General features: G+C 28.4%; 1 protein-coding gene across 14 annotated transcripts in view; it reads left to right on the top strand.

The window, feature by feature from the left end:
* Positions 1 to 20,382, top strand: part of LOC106679185 (NAD kinase) — a 255,860-nt gene that overhangs the window by 233,050 nt on the left and 2,428 nt on the right. For 10 of the 14 annotated variants that reach the window (XM_067051872.1, XM_067051870.1, XM_014418194.3 and 7 more), the window contains 7 exons: positions 762 to 845; positions 3,830 to 3,959; positions 4,778 to 4,972; positions 6,549 to 6,651; positions 7,325 to 7,516; positions 8,053 to 8,210; positions 16,097 to 16,179. In XM_067051872.1, coding sequence (XP_066907973.1) covers positions 762 to 845; positions 3,830 to 3,959; positions 4,778 to 4,972; positions 6,549 to 6,651; positions 7,325 to 7,516; positions 8,053 to 8,210; positions 16,097 to 16,179 — 945 coding nt within the window. Of the gene's footprint in view, positions 1 to 761; positions 846 to 3,829; positions 3,960 to 4,777; positions 4,973 to 6,548; positions 6,652 to 7,324; positions 7,517 to 8,052; positions 8,211 to 10,059; positions 10,143 to 16,096; positions 16,180 to 20,382 lie in introns of all 14 variants that reach the window. The other 4 variants (XM_067051871.1, XM_067051875.1, XR_010844654.1 and 1 more) reach the window with 3 other exon arrangements.

The raw sequence follows: 20,382 nt of genomic DNA, 5'->3' as shown, positions 1-20,382 counted from the left end.
TTAAAAAGCTATATCTCGAGAACTATTGGACGTAAATAGCTCTTTTAGGGCTAATATTTCAGCAAATTTACTCTTCTTTAAATAATGTTCTCTTAGTGTTGTTGGTAGTTTTTAAGATATAGAGCTCCGAATGAAAAATTAATGTTTTTTCAAGGTTTTGAAACAGTCGTCATTTTTTACTCCCCCTACTTTTACTTGGCAGACTCGTCAGTTTTGACTAGTAATTATACATAGTTTTCATTAAAGTAATCAAAAATTGGGGTGAGATAACTGCATTTTTTTCTTTCCGGCTCATGTACTAAAAGTTCTGAACCCCTCAAGGGTTGTACCAGTGCAGATTTTCATTTTCATGCATGTACCAAATTTGCGATTCAGTATTAACAAAATTGTATAACTATCGATTGTTATTGATAGTTTCGCAATTTTGTCAATATTTTGGGTAACTTTGGTTCTGATACAGGTAAATAAAAACAATCACTTATACCCTTTGGCTTCTCACCCACTTATATATGGTTGCATTAGACGTAGCAATATCATCCACGATTGTATAATATTATACAAGTTCTGTTTATTTTATATCTCGTGATCTGTGTACTTCTAATTTATTTCGAGAGGTTTTGTTTTTATATTTATATCGTTGAAGTGCTATTACAGTTTTTCAGTTAATGTTTCGGATTGTTTTTGAGAGTATTTTTATCTTATCGAAGACTCTTCAATTTTTTATTAAAAGAAACTAAACGATCACTCTGTTTCACTTTCAGACGAACAAGATCGCTGAATGCACCAAGCCCAGTCCCTCAGTTTGGCCCCTGTGGCCGGATAATGAAAAATTCAGCCATGGTCATGTGAGTATTCTAAAATATTATATATTATTATAATTATTAGTTATTATTTCTTCATTGTTACACAACTTTATTATTTTTAAGGAAAACCCTTAATATTTCTAACTTGTCCACTGTTCAGTCCATCTACAAATTATTACATTAGAAGTAGCTAAATCCTATTAATCTTGACATGTACTGTTAGATTTATATTATTAATAATTATATTAACATGTATATTGATAATAATCATTGTATAAATTGTGAAAAGTCAATTATTTATTAAATTTTTCTGTATCATTGTTATTATTATTTATTTTCCTCTTTTTAAAGAATTTGTCCCAGTTATAAAATATTTATTGTCAATAATCCTGAAATTGATATTGTATGATATAATATTTAACAGAATGTAAATTATATTTAAATTATTAACAAAATATATGTGTATATAGTTGATCGTAAAAATTGATGTATAGGAAGGTGGTCAGGGTTGCGGTCAAAGGAGAAACAAAAATGGTTTACAACTATTTATTTTCCGACGTTTCGCCCCACTTTGTAGGGCTTCATCAGGGCTTTTTTTCCCTTCCCTGTATTGTTGTTGTTTTATGTACATCTGTATTTTTTAACTGTATATTTTACGTATTTTTATATAAAAAATTTTTAATCTTGCCATTGTTACTTATTTTTATTCTTATTATTGTATCTTATCTTTGTATTTTTATTCTTATCATTTTGTATCTTTTTAGCCCTGATGGAGCCCTACAAAATGGGGCGAAACGTCGGAAAATAAATAGTTGTAAACTATTTTTGTTTCTCCTTTGACCGCAACCCTGACCATCTTCCTATACAGGAAAATAAATAGTTGTAAACTATTTTTGTTTCTCCTTTGACCGCAACCCTGACCATCTTCCTATACATATATTAACAAAATAAATATATATAAAAAGAAATCATTTTATGGATCTAAGTAGATAATAACGAGGGCTTATGTAATTAGGACAAGCCCTTTTTAATAAATAAAATAAGTTGTTATCCAATAATTAACTGACTGATCGATAGTTTACAAAAAATTATTTATAATTATAAATTAAGGCAATTGGTATAATTGATAAGTTCTCTTAAATATTATAGTTACAATATCAATTTCAAGACTAAGGATAATATAAAATTTTACAACCAGGACAAATCCCTTAAAATGAGGATGTAAGTAATTATGGTAATTACATAAAAATGTACAAATAATTGGCTTTTCTCAAATCATATAGTAATCGTTATCTATATACTATATATTAATATAATTATTATTGATTTTAGATAATCACATTTGAAACATTGTCCAAAATACAGAAATAAATAAAGAAAAATTTTTAAAAGTTTTCCTTGAAAATAAGTGATTATTCTAAATATTACCTTTATTCAGGCTGTTAATTTTTTTTTTACAATGTATTAATTTGAAGGCTAACTGACTGTCCAAAGCAATATATTGTTGAGCCCCATTCGGAATGTGTCCAGAGCTATTCGGTAAAAGAGATGATAGGGGCAGTTAATAAACAATTAAGGGGTCTCGGTTTTTCGACAAATATTAACATATAAATTTATAGACTATAATTAGAGATATAACTACCATTGGAGACTAAACTGGTCTCCGTAGACCCAATAATCTTTGAGATACAGTTTCTTAAATGCTATCGGCCTGACAGTGAGTCTTGCTTCTTCTTTGAGAAAACTCTATTAGAAATAAATCACTGAGTGATACAATAACAATTGACATACTGTTAAAATAATTATAAAATTGTTGAAATAATCGAAATATATTATAGTTGTATGTATCATTTACTAGTGATGAGTCCTGTCCTAAAGATGGTTTTAATCACCCTATCCCTCTCCCACTCCCTCTTCCCCCCCCCTACTCTCTCTCAACATAACATACATTTAATTAATACTTTACTTATTAACCTATTAAGTCATTGTTAAATATTAAATGAAGGGCTCTAAAAAGGTTATAACTAGAAAATTTAATAAAAGTATTTTTAATCATGAAAAGCTTCTTTTATTATTAATATACACAATTTTGATCCATTTAACTCTCAACTTTTATTCTTAAATATCTCCCGACGTTTCGGCCCTCAGGCCATTCTCAAGGAGACAACCCTCAATATTGATGTCATTGTTTTTAATATCAATTTGCAGGCTAATTAAGTTAAATTAACTTCAACTAATTAAAAACAATGACATTAATATTGAAGGTTGTTTAGGATGGTTGTGGAAGATTGAAGGTTCCTTGAGAATGGCCTGAGGGCCGAAACATTGGAGAGTTATTTAAGGATAAAAGTTGAGAGTTAAATGGATCAAAATTGTGTATATTAATAATATAATAAACCACTCTCAAACAATCATATAATAAATAATTAATCTAATAAAAAGGTTCTTTATGTCCTTACCAGACTAGTGCTAATAATGAATCAGACCTTAATCCTTAACGAAGGTTCTTATTTGCCAAAACTGAAAATACGTTATTTGGGTCAGTTTTTTTTTCTTATGCATGAAAATTCTTAAGAAATATTAGTTTCAACCTTTTCAGATGAAACTCTTCTAATCTTTAACCGTAAATTTCTTATTGATATAACTTAGAAACAGGCCAGGGGCAAAGGCTATACAACACCTTCAAGACCACCTTAGAGTACATACATGGGTTTTATTAAATCTGTAATTATAATTTTTATTCAACTAGCTATGATTTACAATTTAATATTTTCAAGTGGATTATTTTTGAGGTTAAAATTTGATTAAAAAAATAAATAAATAAATAATCATATGAAATGTTTGGTATAATGTACTCTCAGGGGTAAATCCCTGGGGGCGCATGCCCGTGTCATAAAAAAATTAAATTAATCTCTATGTCCACCATTGCTTACTCTTATGTATTGATATTTATTTTAATGTTGTAAATAAATAATTTTATTTTATACTTTTATAGACATAAATATATTTATATTTTGTTTTTTCAGTACAATACAGGATCCTGCAAGTCAGAGGCTTACATGGTATAAGCCTCCATTAACTGTTTTAGTCATTAAGAAGTTACGAGATGTTTCGGTATTACAGCCGTTTGTACAGCTCGTTCAATGGCTTATACAGGTAACCATGGAATATACATATAATATTCTTATACAATAATCCTAATAAGATAAAGAATATGGCTAAATAAGAAAGTTAAAAGGCTTAAAAGAAAGTTACTTATCTAATTTTTTTTTAAACTTCATTTCAATATTCCTTCCAATAATATTTTTTATTTTTTCTGGGACAAGTCCATTTAGAATAATTTAACAGGAAATGGAAATGGGTTTTATTACCTTAGAGTAAAATAAAGAAATTTAAGAAATAAAAATAATGAAATAGTAAAAAATCATAAGCTATTCTCTGATAATCATAAATTCAATACGTATTTACAAAGTTAAAATGAATATTATTAACTTCCAATAATATTTTATTTTCCAGTAATATTCATCTGTTTATCTATTTAAAAATTTTAATTTAGGAACTAACCATTTAATTGCTATTCTATGAGAATTGGGAGGACAGTTACATGTGTTATTTATACATATAAATTTAAGAGGTGTGAACGTATTATTGGAATATTGTGGGAAAAAAAAACCTTAATTCTTTCAAATGTCATAAAATGACTTACTATTTTAGTTGTATAAAAGGAAGATGATCGGGGTGAGGTCAAAAGAACTCAGATAGTAATTAAACTATTTATTGTGAGCCAACGTTCCCACTATGCTGGGCTTTCTGAATGACGGAAATCTAAAGAATGATGAAACCAAAAAATCTTCATTCTATATGTTACACACAGTCAATCAAAAATCTTCCAATATTTTAGTTGTAATTTTATTACTATGAGTGATAATAATTTAATTTAATAATTCATCAGCTAATAACATTGTTTATTACAGGAGAAGAGAATGGTGGTTTTTGTTGAGCAGTCTGTGATGGAAGATACACTTCTCTTGAATAACAGTGAGTTCGGCCTCATCAAGGAAAAACTCATGACATTCCGAGATGGCAAAGATGATTTGACGGATAAAATTGACTTCATCATTTGTCTCGGAGGTGACGGTACGCTTTTGTACGCCAGTCTTCTGTTTCAGGTAATTATTGTTTCCTAATTATCAATATTTAAACAATGTTTTTGAAAGTTGTAAAATATTGTGTACAAGTGAAAATTTTTTTTAATATTTAATTAAAAACCAAGGACAGGTAATAAAGAGTTTTCGTGAAGGAAAGATGGCTGATGGTATGGTCAGTAGAATAATAAAAACAAATAAGTTAAACTTATTTGTTATACGTTTTGGCCTAAATTTAAAGCCTTCATCAGGGCTGAAAAAACAATCAATTAATCATAGCATATTAAAAAAAACTCTAACCTACTTTTTACACCAGCTTGTTCTTGTGGCCAATCTCATACTTTTAGCAGAAATTCCACAAGCAGTCAAGTAAGCCAAGTCTCTGTTTATTGTAATTTTCTTCTTTCTTCTGTACCCTCAGATCTTTTTTTATTCACTATAACTTATATACTTTATTTACTTCTGCTCATCATTTATTACTATTTTTAGTTTTACTACTTACCCCGTTTTGATTTACATAGCTTTAGATACCACTCTATTTTGTTAATTTTAATTGTATATATTTTCATGTTTCTCATTATATCATGTAGATTTGTTCCTTTCCCACAATTCTCATTTTGTTAATTTAAATTTTTTTATTATTTTTATGAAGCACTGTTTAAATTTAAATTCTTATTTCTTTTTCTAACATTTTCTATTTTCTCACTAAATTCTCACCTTACATTATATTGTATCTTTTTTCAGTTTCACATTTTCTTAATTTCTTGTTATACTGTTTGTACCGCTACAACTGATGAATGGTCAGGGATTCAGTACTTTGTAAGGAAGTTCTGTTTCTTGAATAACGGTTATATTAGGAGGTAATTTGTTCAAGATTACGCTGAACAGCCAAATTTTTCCCCAATTAAGGTTGCCGACTTTATAGAGGCTGGTTGGATCCTGGAGCACCCCTGAACCCACAGAGTCGATTGATGACTGCAATAAAAAAGAATAAATAATTATCTACCAAAGCCAGATTCGAACCTGTGACCTTAGAATACAGCTCCTTACTCACTGAGCTCCATTAACTATCTATTGAGTTGTGGAATTCTATTTATGTACATCTGTCTCTCGTGAAAGACACTTTAGCACTGTAACACGTTTGCTTTACCGAGAGGTATAGTCTCTCCGACCAAAAATTAAGGGAATTACTTGCTTTCAAAAAAACAATCAGTATACTTTTATTCAAAGGGAAACATATTTTCAAACTGCACTACTGTAAACTTAGTGAAATATAATACATTGTACTATTCCTCTGAGGCACTGAACTGTGTTTGCTTCATCCCGAGGTATGAATAGTGAGATGTTACCTCGCTATTCGAACAGGTGGACCAATTGTGAGGGGGTAGCAACATGCATTTAAGAAAATATTAAGTATACTTCTATTCAAAGGGAAACATATTTTAAAACTGCTCTCTTCTAAAATGAGGGAAATATGACATAATGTCTTTTACATCTGAGGCAATCAGCATTAATTTGAAGAACTTACTTTAATAATATTATGTTGTTATGAAATAACTATTATGTAGTATAATTAATTATTTTTATCATTTTCTTCTAGCAATCTGTCCCTCCTGTGATGGCATTTCATTTAGGATCTCTTGGATTTTTGACCCCCTTCCAGTTTGATAACTTTGAAGAACAGGTCACAAATGTCTTGGAAGGTATGTATACTCATTGCTCCATATTTTAAATGTAATAAATACATACCATATCTAATAAACATTCCATTAGTTTTGTCTCTGAGAAGGAGATTTAAAATTATAATAATATGTAGGTTTTTGTTTTGACTTTGTTCATAATTTTCATTTTTTTGCATTTACTGACTGGATTTTCATTCGTTTAGTATTATTTTTCTCCTTTCTTTGATACTTTTAATATTGCTCTAATATAGTCTCATACTGTTTTATGTCTTCTTATTATATTTACACTTATCTTTTCCCAAACTAAATAGGCCATAGTAAATATTTTTTTGAGATTGATTTGATCAGTTTCACTACCTAACCCTAAATATTAAACTCCCACCATAGATAGATAGGGCTTGTACTATGCTCAAACAACCTTTGAACCTTTGTATTACCTTAAACCTTTGAAAATTTATATTAAAAAAAAGGAACAGAAAAATTTAGCTTTTGATCTGACACTCTTGAGGTTGGTTCAGTCTTCCGCAGATGATAACTCTTCCACTACTCTAATTTGTAAAAGGCGGTTTTTAGAAGTTCCTATAGCTTTGTCTTCATCTAGCTTCACTTCAATTCATTCTAAGTCTTGACAACTATCTAAAGGTCAAACAAGCATCCTTTTATTTATTATTGTTTTTTATTTGTATTTTCGCAGGCCATGCAGCCCTGACTCTTCGCAGCAGGCTTAGGTGTATTATAGTAAGGAAAAATGAAGAAACTTCCCATAAGCCTCCGACAAATTTATTAGTTTTAAATGAAGTTGTCGTCGACCGAGGGCCTTCTCCGTACTTGTCCAATATTGACCTTTTCCTTGATGGTAAACACATCACGTCAGTTCAAGGAGATGGTGTGTATCCTAAACATCAGATTAGTTATATTTTTTGCTCTTCTTTCATTATATTTAGTAAAAGTATTATTTATAGTATGGAAGCAATTGTTATTGGTTAAAAAAATAACTTTTTTTTTTAATTTGTAAAAATTTCACTTCCATTTCGACTCGCTCAATTATTGAGTTCTTTAATGGAATGTAATAGAAAAGTTATCTTTTTTTTGTCAACCATGAATACAGATAAACTTTCATTTTGTCATAGACAATATAAGAAAAAACCTCAACCTGTATTTGGGTAAATACAATATTTTGAGTAATAAGAAAGATTTTATTACAATAATTGGTAATTAACTGAAGCAATATCTTCTTTTTATCCTATCATATTTTTTTATTCCAAATTAATTTTAATATGGGTTAGTTTATTTAGATATATTTACATCAAATTCTCTTAGAAATTTTGATCATTACAGAAAAATTATTCCATTACAGAAAATTATGATATAACTTATTTTATTTTTTGTTGTTCAGTTGCATTATTTCCCCATGTATTTCAGGTCTCATTGTGTCTACCCCTACTGGTAGTACGGCATACGCTGTGGCCGCAGGTGCCTCCATGATCCACCCCAGCGTTCCAGCAATCATGGTGACTCCGATCTGTCCCCATTCCCTTTCCTTCAGGCCAATCGTAGTGCCTGCAGGAGTTGAATTAAAGGTATAAATACTTTTTTTTGTATAGGAACAATTCTTTTTTATTTTTCTAATTTGTTCAATCATATTTATTTTATTTCATAAATTAAAATAGTGTATGCATAAAATATAAAAAAAATTGATAAAAATTGACTTTCAAATTCATGAAATATTCCTTTAAAAAGTCAACATTTTTAATTTTTTTTTTAATATCATTTTATTCTATCGCTGTTAAAGTTGTGATACCTCATAAGACTGAAAAAAAAAACTATATTTACAAAAAAATTAACACTTCATTCTAGAGATATCTCGAAACAATTTTGAAACGAGATTTTTCTGGATTGATGTGTTCATATTTTTATTTTTGTATAAAAACATATTGTTGATTTTTTCGGACTTATCTTAGTATCACAGCTAAAGTGACCATATGTTATAAAATGATAATATATTTTTAAAATGATAATTTTAAGAACATGCCTTAACACCTTTCAGAAGAGATTTGGCCTACCAAATAGATAGTTAGCTTCTTTTTTAATTGAAAAGCTGCTTATTTATCCTCATCTCTTTGATGATCCTGTTTCAGATATCACCTTCCAGATATCTTTCAGTATGGAGGATTAATCTTTTTTCTTTTTTTTTTATTGCATTAAAAAGAAGTCATGACTATTTACTCCTTCAAGCAACGTAATACCTCTGATTGGTTTCATGTTAATCAATTTAAGGACAGAAACAACTTCTTAGGTTTCTATAAATAGGTTACTTAAAATTAAAGTGTTTAGGGCACCAGAAAATCCCATTTTGACTCCACAAGTTGCATATTCATTGACCTGCATTAATTATCAACTATAATTTATTCAGAAATTGCAATCTTTCAGTCAGGACAGAGATTATGCAGATTCATTGCTGCATGGTTATCAGTAAATTTCTTGTTCAATCTGCAACAAATTTCTTTAGAATGTGGAAATGAAAACTGGACATAATTACTGAGCTCATACCGTAGCCTAAAAGAGGCTGCGAAACTCACTCTTATTAGGTCCCTATTTCTGAATGTTATGATTCCAAAGCTCTGTCAAAAATTAGTCAATCAAGAATGTCCATCATATTGACACATCTGAATGAAATTATTTTGCTTCTATAGTAATAATATTTCATGACTTCAAGCTCTTAAGAAAGACTGAAGAAAGTTAAAATCATGGAAAAAAAAAATTGTATAAATTTGAGATATTCCAAATTTAGTATTCATTGTCTCTTAAGGCAGAGTATATTTGAGTGAGGGTCTCCCAAAGTGGCCCAGTTTGGAATAGTATGAATTCAATTCCCACCTTGAGGCAGTTAATAATTATTTTTTGGCAGTCCTAAGAAATGAATCTTGACACTCCCATTCTGGATATTTCGAAGATGGCAACCTCTAGAAAGTCTAGAACCCCCACCCCAGTACCAGGGCATTGTCTCTTCCTTTAAGGTGTAATACCAAAGAAATATTATTTACATTAACTATAAAAGAATAATCTATACTGGAAATATTATGCATACCCTTTTTTTTGGAAAAAAATATTTTTGTTAATAAATATGGTTGAAACCTTTATTATTATTACTCATGTTGGTCTTTTTTTCCTTATCATTAGACTAAAAACAAGACTTGTTGACTAGAACTTATCAGTCCGACATATTTATTAACCTACCTAATAGTTTTCAAATTTAATTTTCTTATATTATAAATCAAACTAAAGCTATTTTTTAACTTTTCACTGTTTCAATATATAAGTGATTTTCAAATTATTGTTTTCTAATTAAAAAAAAAATTTAATATGAAGGAAAACAAATGAAATGAGCGTATGATCGTTTAGTGGAAGGGTGCCCGGGTGTTGTTTCAGATCTGTGTGTCTCCTGATAGTCGGAACACTTCATGGGTTTCTTTTGATGGGAGAAACCGACAGGAGTTATTCCACGGAGATAGGTACGTTTAAACAGTAAACATCAAACACGTTACACAAACTTTTTTCTTTTATAGTTTTATCTATTAATGTAAATTTATTTTGTTTGGTATATTGAAACAGTTGGTTGTTCCTGTGGTTGAAGTATTTTATTTTATTGTTGGTTTTTTTTTTGGTTTTTTTGATTTTTTTTTCTCATTATTGTTTTTAAGGTATTGTTGTAGCTGGTTCTTTTTTTACTATGTTATATCAGGGAAAATCTGTTCAAACCTTGCATTTATATTTGTATTTTTGATTTTAGATTATTGACTTTTCAATGAATGAAAATTCTATGGCAGCACAATCACTACGGTAATATCAGAAGAGGTCTCCTATTTTTTTAGAAATACTAAATTCCGTTGATTTTCAATAATGTTTATATTATTTTAAAGATCGAACATCTGTTTATTTTATAGATCATCACTTCAGTCGATGCATTTTTGAAGACGCTATGACAGTTTTTCTATGATCATGTCATACCAGTTAATGCCATGCCCTTGAGAAAACTTAGAACTTCATCTTTCACCTTGTCATTAGAGCTGAACCAACCCAGTTACCTGCATGTGTGGATGATATAGATATTGTTGCTGGGTCTCTTAATGGACTAAAACTTTTCTTTACATGTTCTTGCGCTGCTCAAGATGTGGGTCTGACCATTAATCAAAGCAGCCTTACATGTGGCACGGAAGCAGCACATCCCATTGAATGATTTATAGAGTGTGGTCCGTTCAAGTTTCAGAAAGTAGAACAGTTTACTTATTTAGGATCTATTGTTAGTTCGGAAAATAGTGCCTCCCTTGAGATAAATAGAAGAATCTTCAGTGCCAACAGGAACTATTTGGGACTTCGGAAATATCTCACTAGCCAATTTATCACAAGGATAATGAAGATATTGCCTCTACAAGGTTAAGAAGAATGAAACCCTCAACTTTGAGAGATAGATCCTTCGAAGAATAATTGGTTTGATCAAGGTTGCTGACCATTCGAGAAGGTTTAAATATACAAATTATTTAGGTCATATTTTATCATGAGGCTTAAAAAGATTGGTGGTCTTTGTAAATATGTATGATACCACAAGACGAGTCCTAGAAGGAAAACTTCACTGAGCTAGAAGTAGAGGATGGCCAAAACTCAGAAAGGAGGACTCGCCCTGTTATGCCAAGAACGAAGAAGTTGGAGCTGAATTGCCTTGTGGCCAAATGTTTTAAAAATTTGGGATAACATTCCAAGTGTATGATAAGGTGTTATATTTATTGTGTTCCAGATAGATAAAAATTCCACAAAATAAAAATACCAGCTGCCAATAAAGTCATGGTGTTGCTGGTTGACTTCATGCATACTGGAACTACAATAAACATGGTCCATTATCATCAACCTTCCCTGTGGTTACGTCTTCTCTAAATTGAAAGGACATTTGGCAGAATAGGATTCAGCTCTGATGACCAGGTGAATGATGGAGTTCACTACTTTCTCAAGGACATGCCCGGAAACTTATGACCATAAATATAGGCTAATGTTCAACCTTTAAAACAGTACAAATATTACAGATAATAAACAGAATTTAGTATTTCTAAAAAAATAGGGCTCATATTAGGATTTCCTACATATTTTTGTTGATGATAATTTAATTATTATTTTTAATATAACTTATTAACTAAATGATTAAATTTATTTTTTTATAATTAATCTATATATAAATATCTGAGTTTTCATGGAGGCATACGTCCCTATTAGTTCTGAAAAATCATAGTTTTTCGTTATTGGTTTACCCCCATCAAAGGTTCAGTGATTTGAAGTATAATTGAAAAAAACATATATGTATAAGATATTTTGAGTCATTAATTTAAATTGAGGATAAAAATCAATGTAAGATATTAGTTAAATCAGTGATGTTCAATCGATTGCATGATTAAAAGTGGTTTGCTGAAACTTGAAAAATATTTTATCATTTTTCAGATAGGAGTGTACAGTATGCGAGGATACATAGACATACTTTTTTTAATTTTTCAAGCGAAAGGTAGCAGGAAATGATACTGAGTTACTGAATCATTTTACAGCTGCGTCTCTTGTCGTAACATTAGGTAGACTTTGTGATCAATATTGTGTTTAGGGATTTATATTAAGATTACATAGGAAAACCAAGGGATGTCATATTTTTTTAATATTGAGTTATTGGTGCACAAAAATTTGTGAAGGAAAGTACTATTTTCCTAAACGGTCAAATATGAAAAATAAAACATTTATATACGTGTTAAAAATAGGTTTGAAAAATACCTGCAAGGAGGAATATAAGATACTGTCTATACATGAGGGTAAAAAAACAGACAACTACCATAAATTAGTGAACTCTCAGCAGTCAAGACTTTGTCTGATAACCTACTCATTTAAACCAGAAACTGATTTTTTTAGTAATCACTAAACTTAGAGTTTCATTTTTCTGGCACTCAAGTTTTTTACATTAAAATATGATTTAGATCTATGTTTCCATTAATACAATATAATTCTGAATAATTAAGAGATAATTTTACTCATTGTGAATGTCATGTTAAATTCTTCCTCAGTCCTTTTGGTTCAATAATTATACAAACAACTTTTAGAGAGATAGAAACATGATTTCTTTCTGCCTCCTTTATAAATTGACAATTTAGGATTCTTGAGATTCCAAAATTATTTACTTATTATTCTGTATTTAGACTGATGACTAAGGAAGAGAATCTTAAGTGGTAAACATATCAAAGTATATACATAAATATGTGTTTAGGTTAAATAAATTTGTAATAAAAACATGGAAATATTTAATATAAAAAATTTAAAAATGGGGAAATGAAAAACCTGAAAATAAATAAAATAATGTGTACATACAACATTTTAATTTTTTAAAAGAATGTTTTAAAAAAAATTACATTTAATTGTAACAGTTACTTTAATTTGCTATCCTCATCTAATTCATCTTTAAAATTTTGTTTTTGCTCTCCTGAAAAATTCATATTTTCGACTTAATCCATTATGACCATGTATCAAAGATATGCACTAATAAGAAAAGTATCTATTTAAAATAAATTATTAGATTTTAATTAGAAGAAATCTTTTTAAAAATTAAAAAAAAAGAATGTAAAATAAAATTGTTAAAAATATGACAAAATATTGCTAGGAAGCTTAAACATGTATATAGATGTATAGAAAATATGTAAAAAAATGAAAATCCCAACCCTATTGATGAAATATTTTTTTGGTGGGGAGGGGTAGGGAGGGAGTTTATCATCTGGGTGCCTATCGTCTTAATTTTTCTGTCAGTATTGTTCTTTCCACTGTTATGTCACCTGAAGGTTTACTCATGTGTCAAGTTGTCATATGTCGAACTTGGAAGTTATAAATTAAAGCATGACCATAACCCCTTGAATATTTACTTTAATTTGCATGTTTATAATGAAATTTAACATTATTGTACCATAGACAACTTTTACTCTATTAACTTTGCATCAATAAATTTATAATAACGACACCAGTTATGGATAATTGTCTCAGTTCTATTGATTATTGTGTCTTTTTAGGGAGGCCATTTTGATCAAAACAGTTTACTTCTTATTTGTACATCGCTGCTTTTACACATTCCTCTTCGCAAATGCTGTCTGTATAGTGTGCATGTCCTTTAATGTCTGAAGCATGGCAATGTCTTGATATATTTGTCATTGTATTATATTTCTGTCATGTATACAATTATCCTTCTCTGTTGCCATTTTGTTTAGCTTTTTAAAAAATTATTCTAGAAAAATAGTCTTTAGCCGTTATTAATTATTAGTAGAAAAAACAGTTTCCGAGTAACTTTTAGTGGCTGAATTTGAAATGGATATGGAATTGAATTTTACCACAGCCATGTACTTTCAGATATTCTTTTTTTTCTGTATTATTCATTTATAGTTAATTTTTGGAAAATTATGTAATCCTGTTCCTCATCTAAATGAATGTACCCACATGAGCTTAACCCCATCTGACTCTGCAGAAATAGGAAATATTAAAACTCACTCTTCTAATAAAGTTTTATATAACCCCACTTATCCTTCTTAAGAATAAAATTAAAATACTGTTTTAAAAATACAAAAGTTAATATAATTTTTAAAATTTTATTTTGGATGTATTTCTAAATACTATAGACTGTGACTTTTTAACAAGTAGAGAAACTTTCAGACTATTTGCAGTGGGACAATAGTACAGAAACCAACCTCAGTATATGTTACTACATTTATGTTATGTCCAGTATAAAATAAAAACTATATTTCTTTCTCAGTTGTGCCGTTTTCAAAGACTTACAGATGATATGTATATTATTATTTGATGAAGCTAAATTTATTAGACTAATTTAATAAAATTTTATTTAAATGTGCTAACAATTTTTCAGTTTTTAGTTTGATCGAATTGTTGTTTTTCTAGCATTTGATTTATTTTATTTTTACTACCGGTTGAAAGGGGGCTAGCCAGTTTTCTTTTATCAATTATTGTAATCCCATTGTATATAAAGGAAAATCTAATAGTTAGTTAACAATAATAAGTACTAATTAGTTCGGTACTGTGTTTAATCGAATTCATAATTTTATTATTTTCATTGAATGAATAAATTCCTTTAACTGTTTAAATTATCTTATCAATATCCATAGTTAAAGGAAGAAACAAGTTTTGATAAAATCCATTTGGATTCAAGAAGACCTTTTATGTCAGACCCTCGCTCTTCTAAAATTTTAAGATTCTTGTCAAGTTTCATATCGAAGTTCTAAAAATCTTGTTTTGTTCTTTTGAATTTGTTCGGCTATTAAATTCGATTAACACTATTTTTATTATGAAAAGGAGCAAAATGAAGTTAGGCAAAATGAAAGGTTGTAAACATAAATATCAGCAATGTAGGTTGTAGATGATAAAACTTCTATAAATAGTAAAACATAACCTATAAATTCAAACTTTGTTTTCGAATTTTTATCAGAAACTTTTTAATTTAATAACCTAGATGTATGGCTTCATACATTTCGTTCATATGTTTGTGCTATGTTAAATAAAGAATAAATTGCTAAAGTTAATTAGCTAGATTGGAAACAATGTATTTACACTGAATCAATAGAATTTTAAAATATAAAATCTTAAACCAGAGTTAATTATTGAATCCAAAATTTGGTAAAATTCTTTAATTAATTAAAACATGGAAAGCACAAATAATTATTTGTTGGTAATTCTAAAACAATGCAAATTGAAAACAAACGAGTGGACCCAGCGCACTTTGATTTGTGACCAAAAACAGGCACCCAACAGTTCATTTGCAAATTCAGGCCAACTTTCACCAACCAATCCAAATAACCCATCCATACACTTGTGCATACACAAATTTTCCATTGTTTAGCAAATGTGAAGAGGTACCTTTATTAAAAAGAAAATATAAAAATGAATTTACTTCATTCATTTTTACATGATGTGTTTATGTGACTGCATATTGTTATGATCCTCCTACACTTTAATTAATAATTTTTGTATCTTGTTTCACTTACATCTGATGAAGCCCTGCAGTGCAGTGCAAAATTTTAGTGTATGATAAATAGTCATTGTTTTACTGTTTTTTTTACCGCTATCGGAATCATCTTCCTTCGTAAAAAACAATAAACAAATCTGAACACAAATATAAAAAATATTTTAATGTAGGTATTAACAATAATTGATTTGTTGAAGGTCCATTTAGTTATTGATTATGTATTGTTATTTATCATGTAGCAACTGTATCATCCTAACTCCTTAACAGATTACTCTTCGTACGTTTACCGTTTCGAAGATATCGTAGTTGATACTTTTATTATGCTCTTATTTAGCTGTTTAATTGATAACTGCATTCCTAGCATGCTATACCTCACCCGCTGCATGTAACTCTTGCTTAACTCAAGGGGCTGGATGGCAATGTTTACAGGTCATGCTGAACTCTGGAGCTCGCAACACTGCTTGGGTTAGTTTTGACGGAAGGAACCAACAGGAGCTCAAAATCGGAGATAGGTCTGAATAATAGACATATTTTTTTTATTAATTTTAATTAACTATAACAATAGAAGTTCTCGTTAATATTTTTATGAGGGGATTGGAACGACATTTAAGTAAGATAAATCTAGTTACTTTTGAGAAAGTGAATTGTTGTAAATTTATTTAAATGCTATATTAAAGGGTGAGGAGTCTTGGGGTTCAAGAAACAATTTTTGAATAAGATTTTTTTTTAACTTTCTTGTGCTTGACCCAAATCAATGCTTCAATATTGAAAAAGTTGTGACATTACATAATTTATAATTTCATATTCATTATTTAAAATTTGGTTTAGGGTATTTAATTTTTTTTTTTTTATTTTCAACTAGAAAACTCTTAATACTTCTTACTCCACTTATCTTAATTTTGGACAATGATTCCGATAAACTTTCCCCTATCCAATCCTATCTAATTATTTGATATCTTATATGTGGACTGTTTGAAAGTCCATTATGTAAATAACTGAGAAATAGATAGTCTAAAAGAAAATAGGGATATTGATAATATAATATTTTATAATCGAGAAAAATCTCTTAAAATGAAGGAGATAATTAACATGTCAAATAATTAAGATAAACTGGGTGATGATCAGTTAGTCTGAAACATCACCCAAAATGAAGAGTATCCAAAATAAATAGAATTAAAATTATTAAGGGTTTTTCCCTTGATAATAAATAATTATTAATAATTTCACAATTTTATCAATGCTGAAGCGTAAATTAGGTTTAGGCACAGATATAAACTTCTTACTTACAAAATTGTCACTTACAACTCTTAGCTTCTCATCTACTGTATGTGTATTGTTATGTTATTTGTTTTTTTTAAATATTTTTGTGGCAGCAAATATCTTATGAATCATGACAGAAAGCCAAGATTGAAAAGATTAAATGAATAAAAAGAACATATTAAATTCTTAATCCATTTATTAAAGTAAAAATAACATAACATATTAATTGATCAAATATAACTTTATCTTAATATAAATTAACTAAATTTTAAATTAAACATTTACTTTTTCAAAATATTTTACTCTTCTGAAATCCCCAAAATAATTCTGAGTACAAAATAATGGAAGACAATTGTTTACCATTTATCAACTAATAATGTTAAACTTAAACATGAAACTATATAATTAAAAGTTATGATACTTAAATATTCCTTAGATGTCCTCCGCCTGTCGCATAAATGAACTTCTTAATGAATTAAGTTAATATTATTTATTTCGGATTTAAATTTATTTTAACTATTGTTTATTTATTATTAGAATGAGTGCACTTCACTTTAGGTATAGTCAATTGATAGGTTAAAAAGTTATATTTTCACTGAAGCACAATCCAATTCAAAAACAACTTTTAACATGGAATCAGATAAAAGCTATAACCAGCTCTGTTTCCTTTCCAGAACTAAAGGCACTGCCTTCTGTATTTACCTATATTAGTTAAAAGTTGAATGTTTTTAAAATCTTATTTCACTATTTGGACATAAATATTTGTTCAAACAAACCATTATGAACTCCTTATTTTTTAACAAACCTCTGTTTATTTATACAGATGAATATTTAAATATTATATGCCCTTGCAGTTAGCATATACACAATGATCTCTTCAACTGTTTTCATTTGAGGTTAGCAGTGAACTTCCTTATCGGTAACCCAACCAATTTATTATCTTTAAATTCAAATATTAAAAAAAATATTTTTTTTAATACATATTGTGTACTTAAATTATAAATGCTATTTACATTTTAAAAAATTCGCTTTTCCCAATTAACTTGACTTAAAACCACAGTCATTACAGCTTACTACAGTCATTACACATACTTATAACCTCCTTTTTTTACTTTCCCACTTTATACCTTTTAATATAAGAAAATTCACACTGTGTTTGTTATACTTATAAAATTTAATTTATGCTACATATTTGGTCTAAAATTTATTATTTTTTAAAACATTTCATGGCATATACTTTTTTAACTTTTTCTTAGTCCATTTCAACATCGATTGGCATTCTTAATACTCAAAATGATAAGTTGATGATGATAAATGATAAAATACATCCTACTCTAAATAAAATCAAAACTTTTTTTTTGCTAGATGTACCAATATTCAAGAAAAGCACCAATAAGACTAGGTTAGAATTACAGTGATGTAAATTTAATCTGGTTTCATAGAAAAAAGTGATTTTTCTGTACATTTACTTAAATGGTATTTGTAAAATGTACATATAGCATATAACTAAATTCTCAAATAATTCACTTTTTTTTATAAGAAACCATATTTTACATACCCCATTGCCATTCTTACCCTGTCATATGGTTGTTGACATTATAAATATCAATATCGCTATTAATTTTGGTTAGGGTATCATATAATAAATACCATTAGAAAGGCTGTTATTAACTTGGTTATTTTTTATTCTTGATATATAATCCAGTAACAATAATTACCTTAATTTTAGCATTATTAAACATTGTTACATGTTACATTATACATATTAATAATTGTGCAGGGCTACAGTATGCTTGTGCCATTGTTTTTTATACATATTGTATTTCTTTTTTGTGTAGTATATTATTTTAAACTCAATAGATATGTTATAGAAATTTATTATCCTTGATATAATTTAGACTTGTTCACACTCTTGTGGGATAAGAAGTCTATCTGACGTTATTATTACAAGAGAGCTATAAACTGATTCAGCAACTCATTAACACGTTGAGCACTAATGTCAAAGCATGTTCGACATTTTATTCTGATATAAGGCTGTTGTCAAAGCATGTTTTACTAAAAAAAAATTTTAATTCTGATGACATAATTTATTTCATTTTCTCCATTATAAATATATTTGAAAAATCATTGAATTTATTCCATATTGAGGTAAATTTACTTTTCTCTATTCTTCTTTTGCTCTTTTTCTACAATTCATTTTTTATTATTTCATCATAATATAGTTTACAATTAATCTTAGGTTGTTAAAGTCTATTATCAGAATGGCAAGAGCCTTATTTGAACATGTCTTGTTTTTTCATATCATTTTATTGTAATAAATATGTTTCAATGGATGAAATTTTTATTGGTATTCTTGTAGTAAGGAGATTAATCCTCGGAAAATAAGTAAAATTGATCTTTAATAAACAATTTAATTTTGAAATTGTCCCATTTCATTTCACTGATGCTGCAAAATGGTTTAAATGATGGGATCCATTAAATATAGATGAAATAATGGCATCGTGATGAGTGAATTGATTAATTTTAGTTTTCGGTCTAGATTATGAGAGAATCAGTAAAACATTAACCCGTAATTCTGAACGGTAGACTGATATCTTAGAGTTGTGGAGGAAGGATGGGGTTCAAAGCCATTATTATTATTATTATTATTAATGAAGAACTTCTGTTGTTATAAGTATCTTGTAATGGTGAAAATTTATATTAATATTTTATTAATTAACTGTAAAAATAAACTTACAATTTGAATTTCCTTCGGTTATTTTTTATTAAATTTCCATCAGTAGGATTCATGTCCAATTAAACGAACTGGGAAATTTTCAATCTGTTATTTTTCCAAAACTGTTTTAAATGTAATTTATCTGTTGATTATGTAAAACTTTTGTTTATTTGTGCGTTTTATGCACATCATTAGCCCTTCTCCGCATGTACTTGTTTATAATTAGTATTTTTCTTATTTATCTTAGCATTAAGATATTTATAATATAATATATAAAATATTATGTATAATAATTGTTGGTGTGTCAGTTGAAATTTCTACCTTTCTAGGTCATATCGCCACATAAAAAATAAAAACCAGTGGTATTCTTTTTTATATTTAAGGGAGAGCTGGGTAATTTCATCATGTGATTACCTGCAATGTTTATTCTTTCTTTTATTTTAATGTTGATTTCTATTTCTCATATTTTAATTGATCCAGAAAATACTAATAGGAAACATTTTCTCTAGATAATTGGCATTGTTTATAGTTTTTCTTTTATTTAGATAATAGAAGATGGTTAGTTGTGTAGAACTTGTAAATAGGTAGTTAGATTTGTGAATTTTTCTTGTTAGTAGGATTGAGGCTGTTTTTAGAAGTATAGTCCCTAGATTTGTACCAAACAACCGCTGTTATAATATCAATAAAATTGAAGTATGTATACATATTATTAAGTTATCAGTGACCTAATAAATTATTT

This window comes from Halyomorpha halys, unplaced genomic scaffold (assembly GCF_000696795.3).
Source record: "Halyomorpha halys isolate HHAL.00 unplaced genomic scaffold, Hhal_1.1 Scaffold183.1, whole genome shotgun sequence".
Taxonomy (NCBI): Eukaryota; Metazoa; Arthropoda; class Insecta; order Hemiptera; family Pentatomidae; genus Halyomorpha; species Halyomorpha halys.
This window is presented reverse-complemented; position numbering and strand designations above follow the sequence as displayed.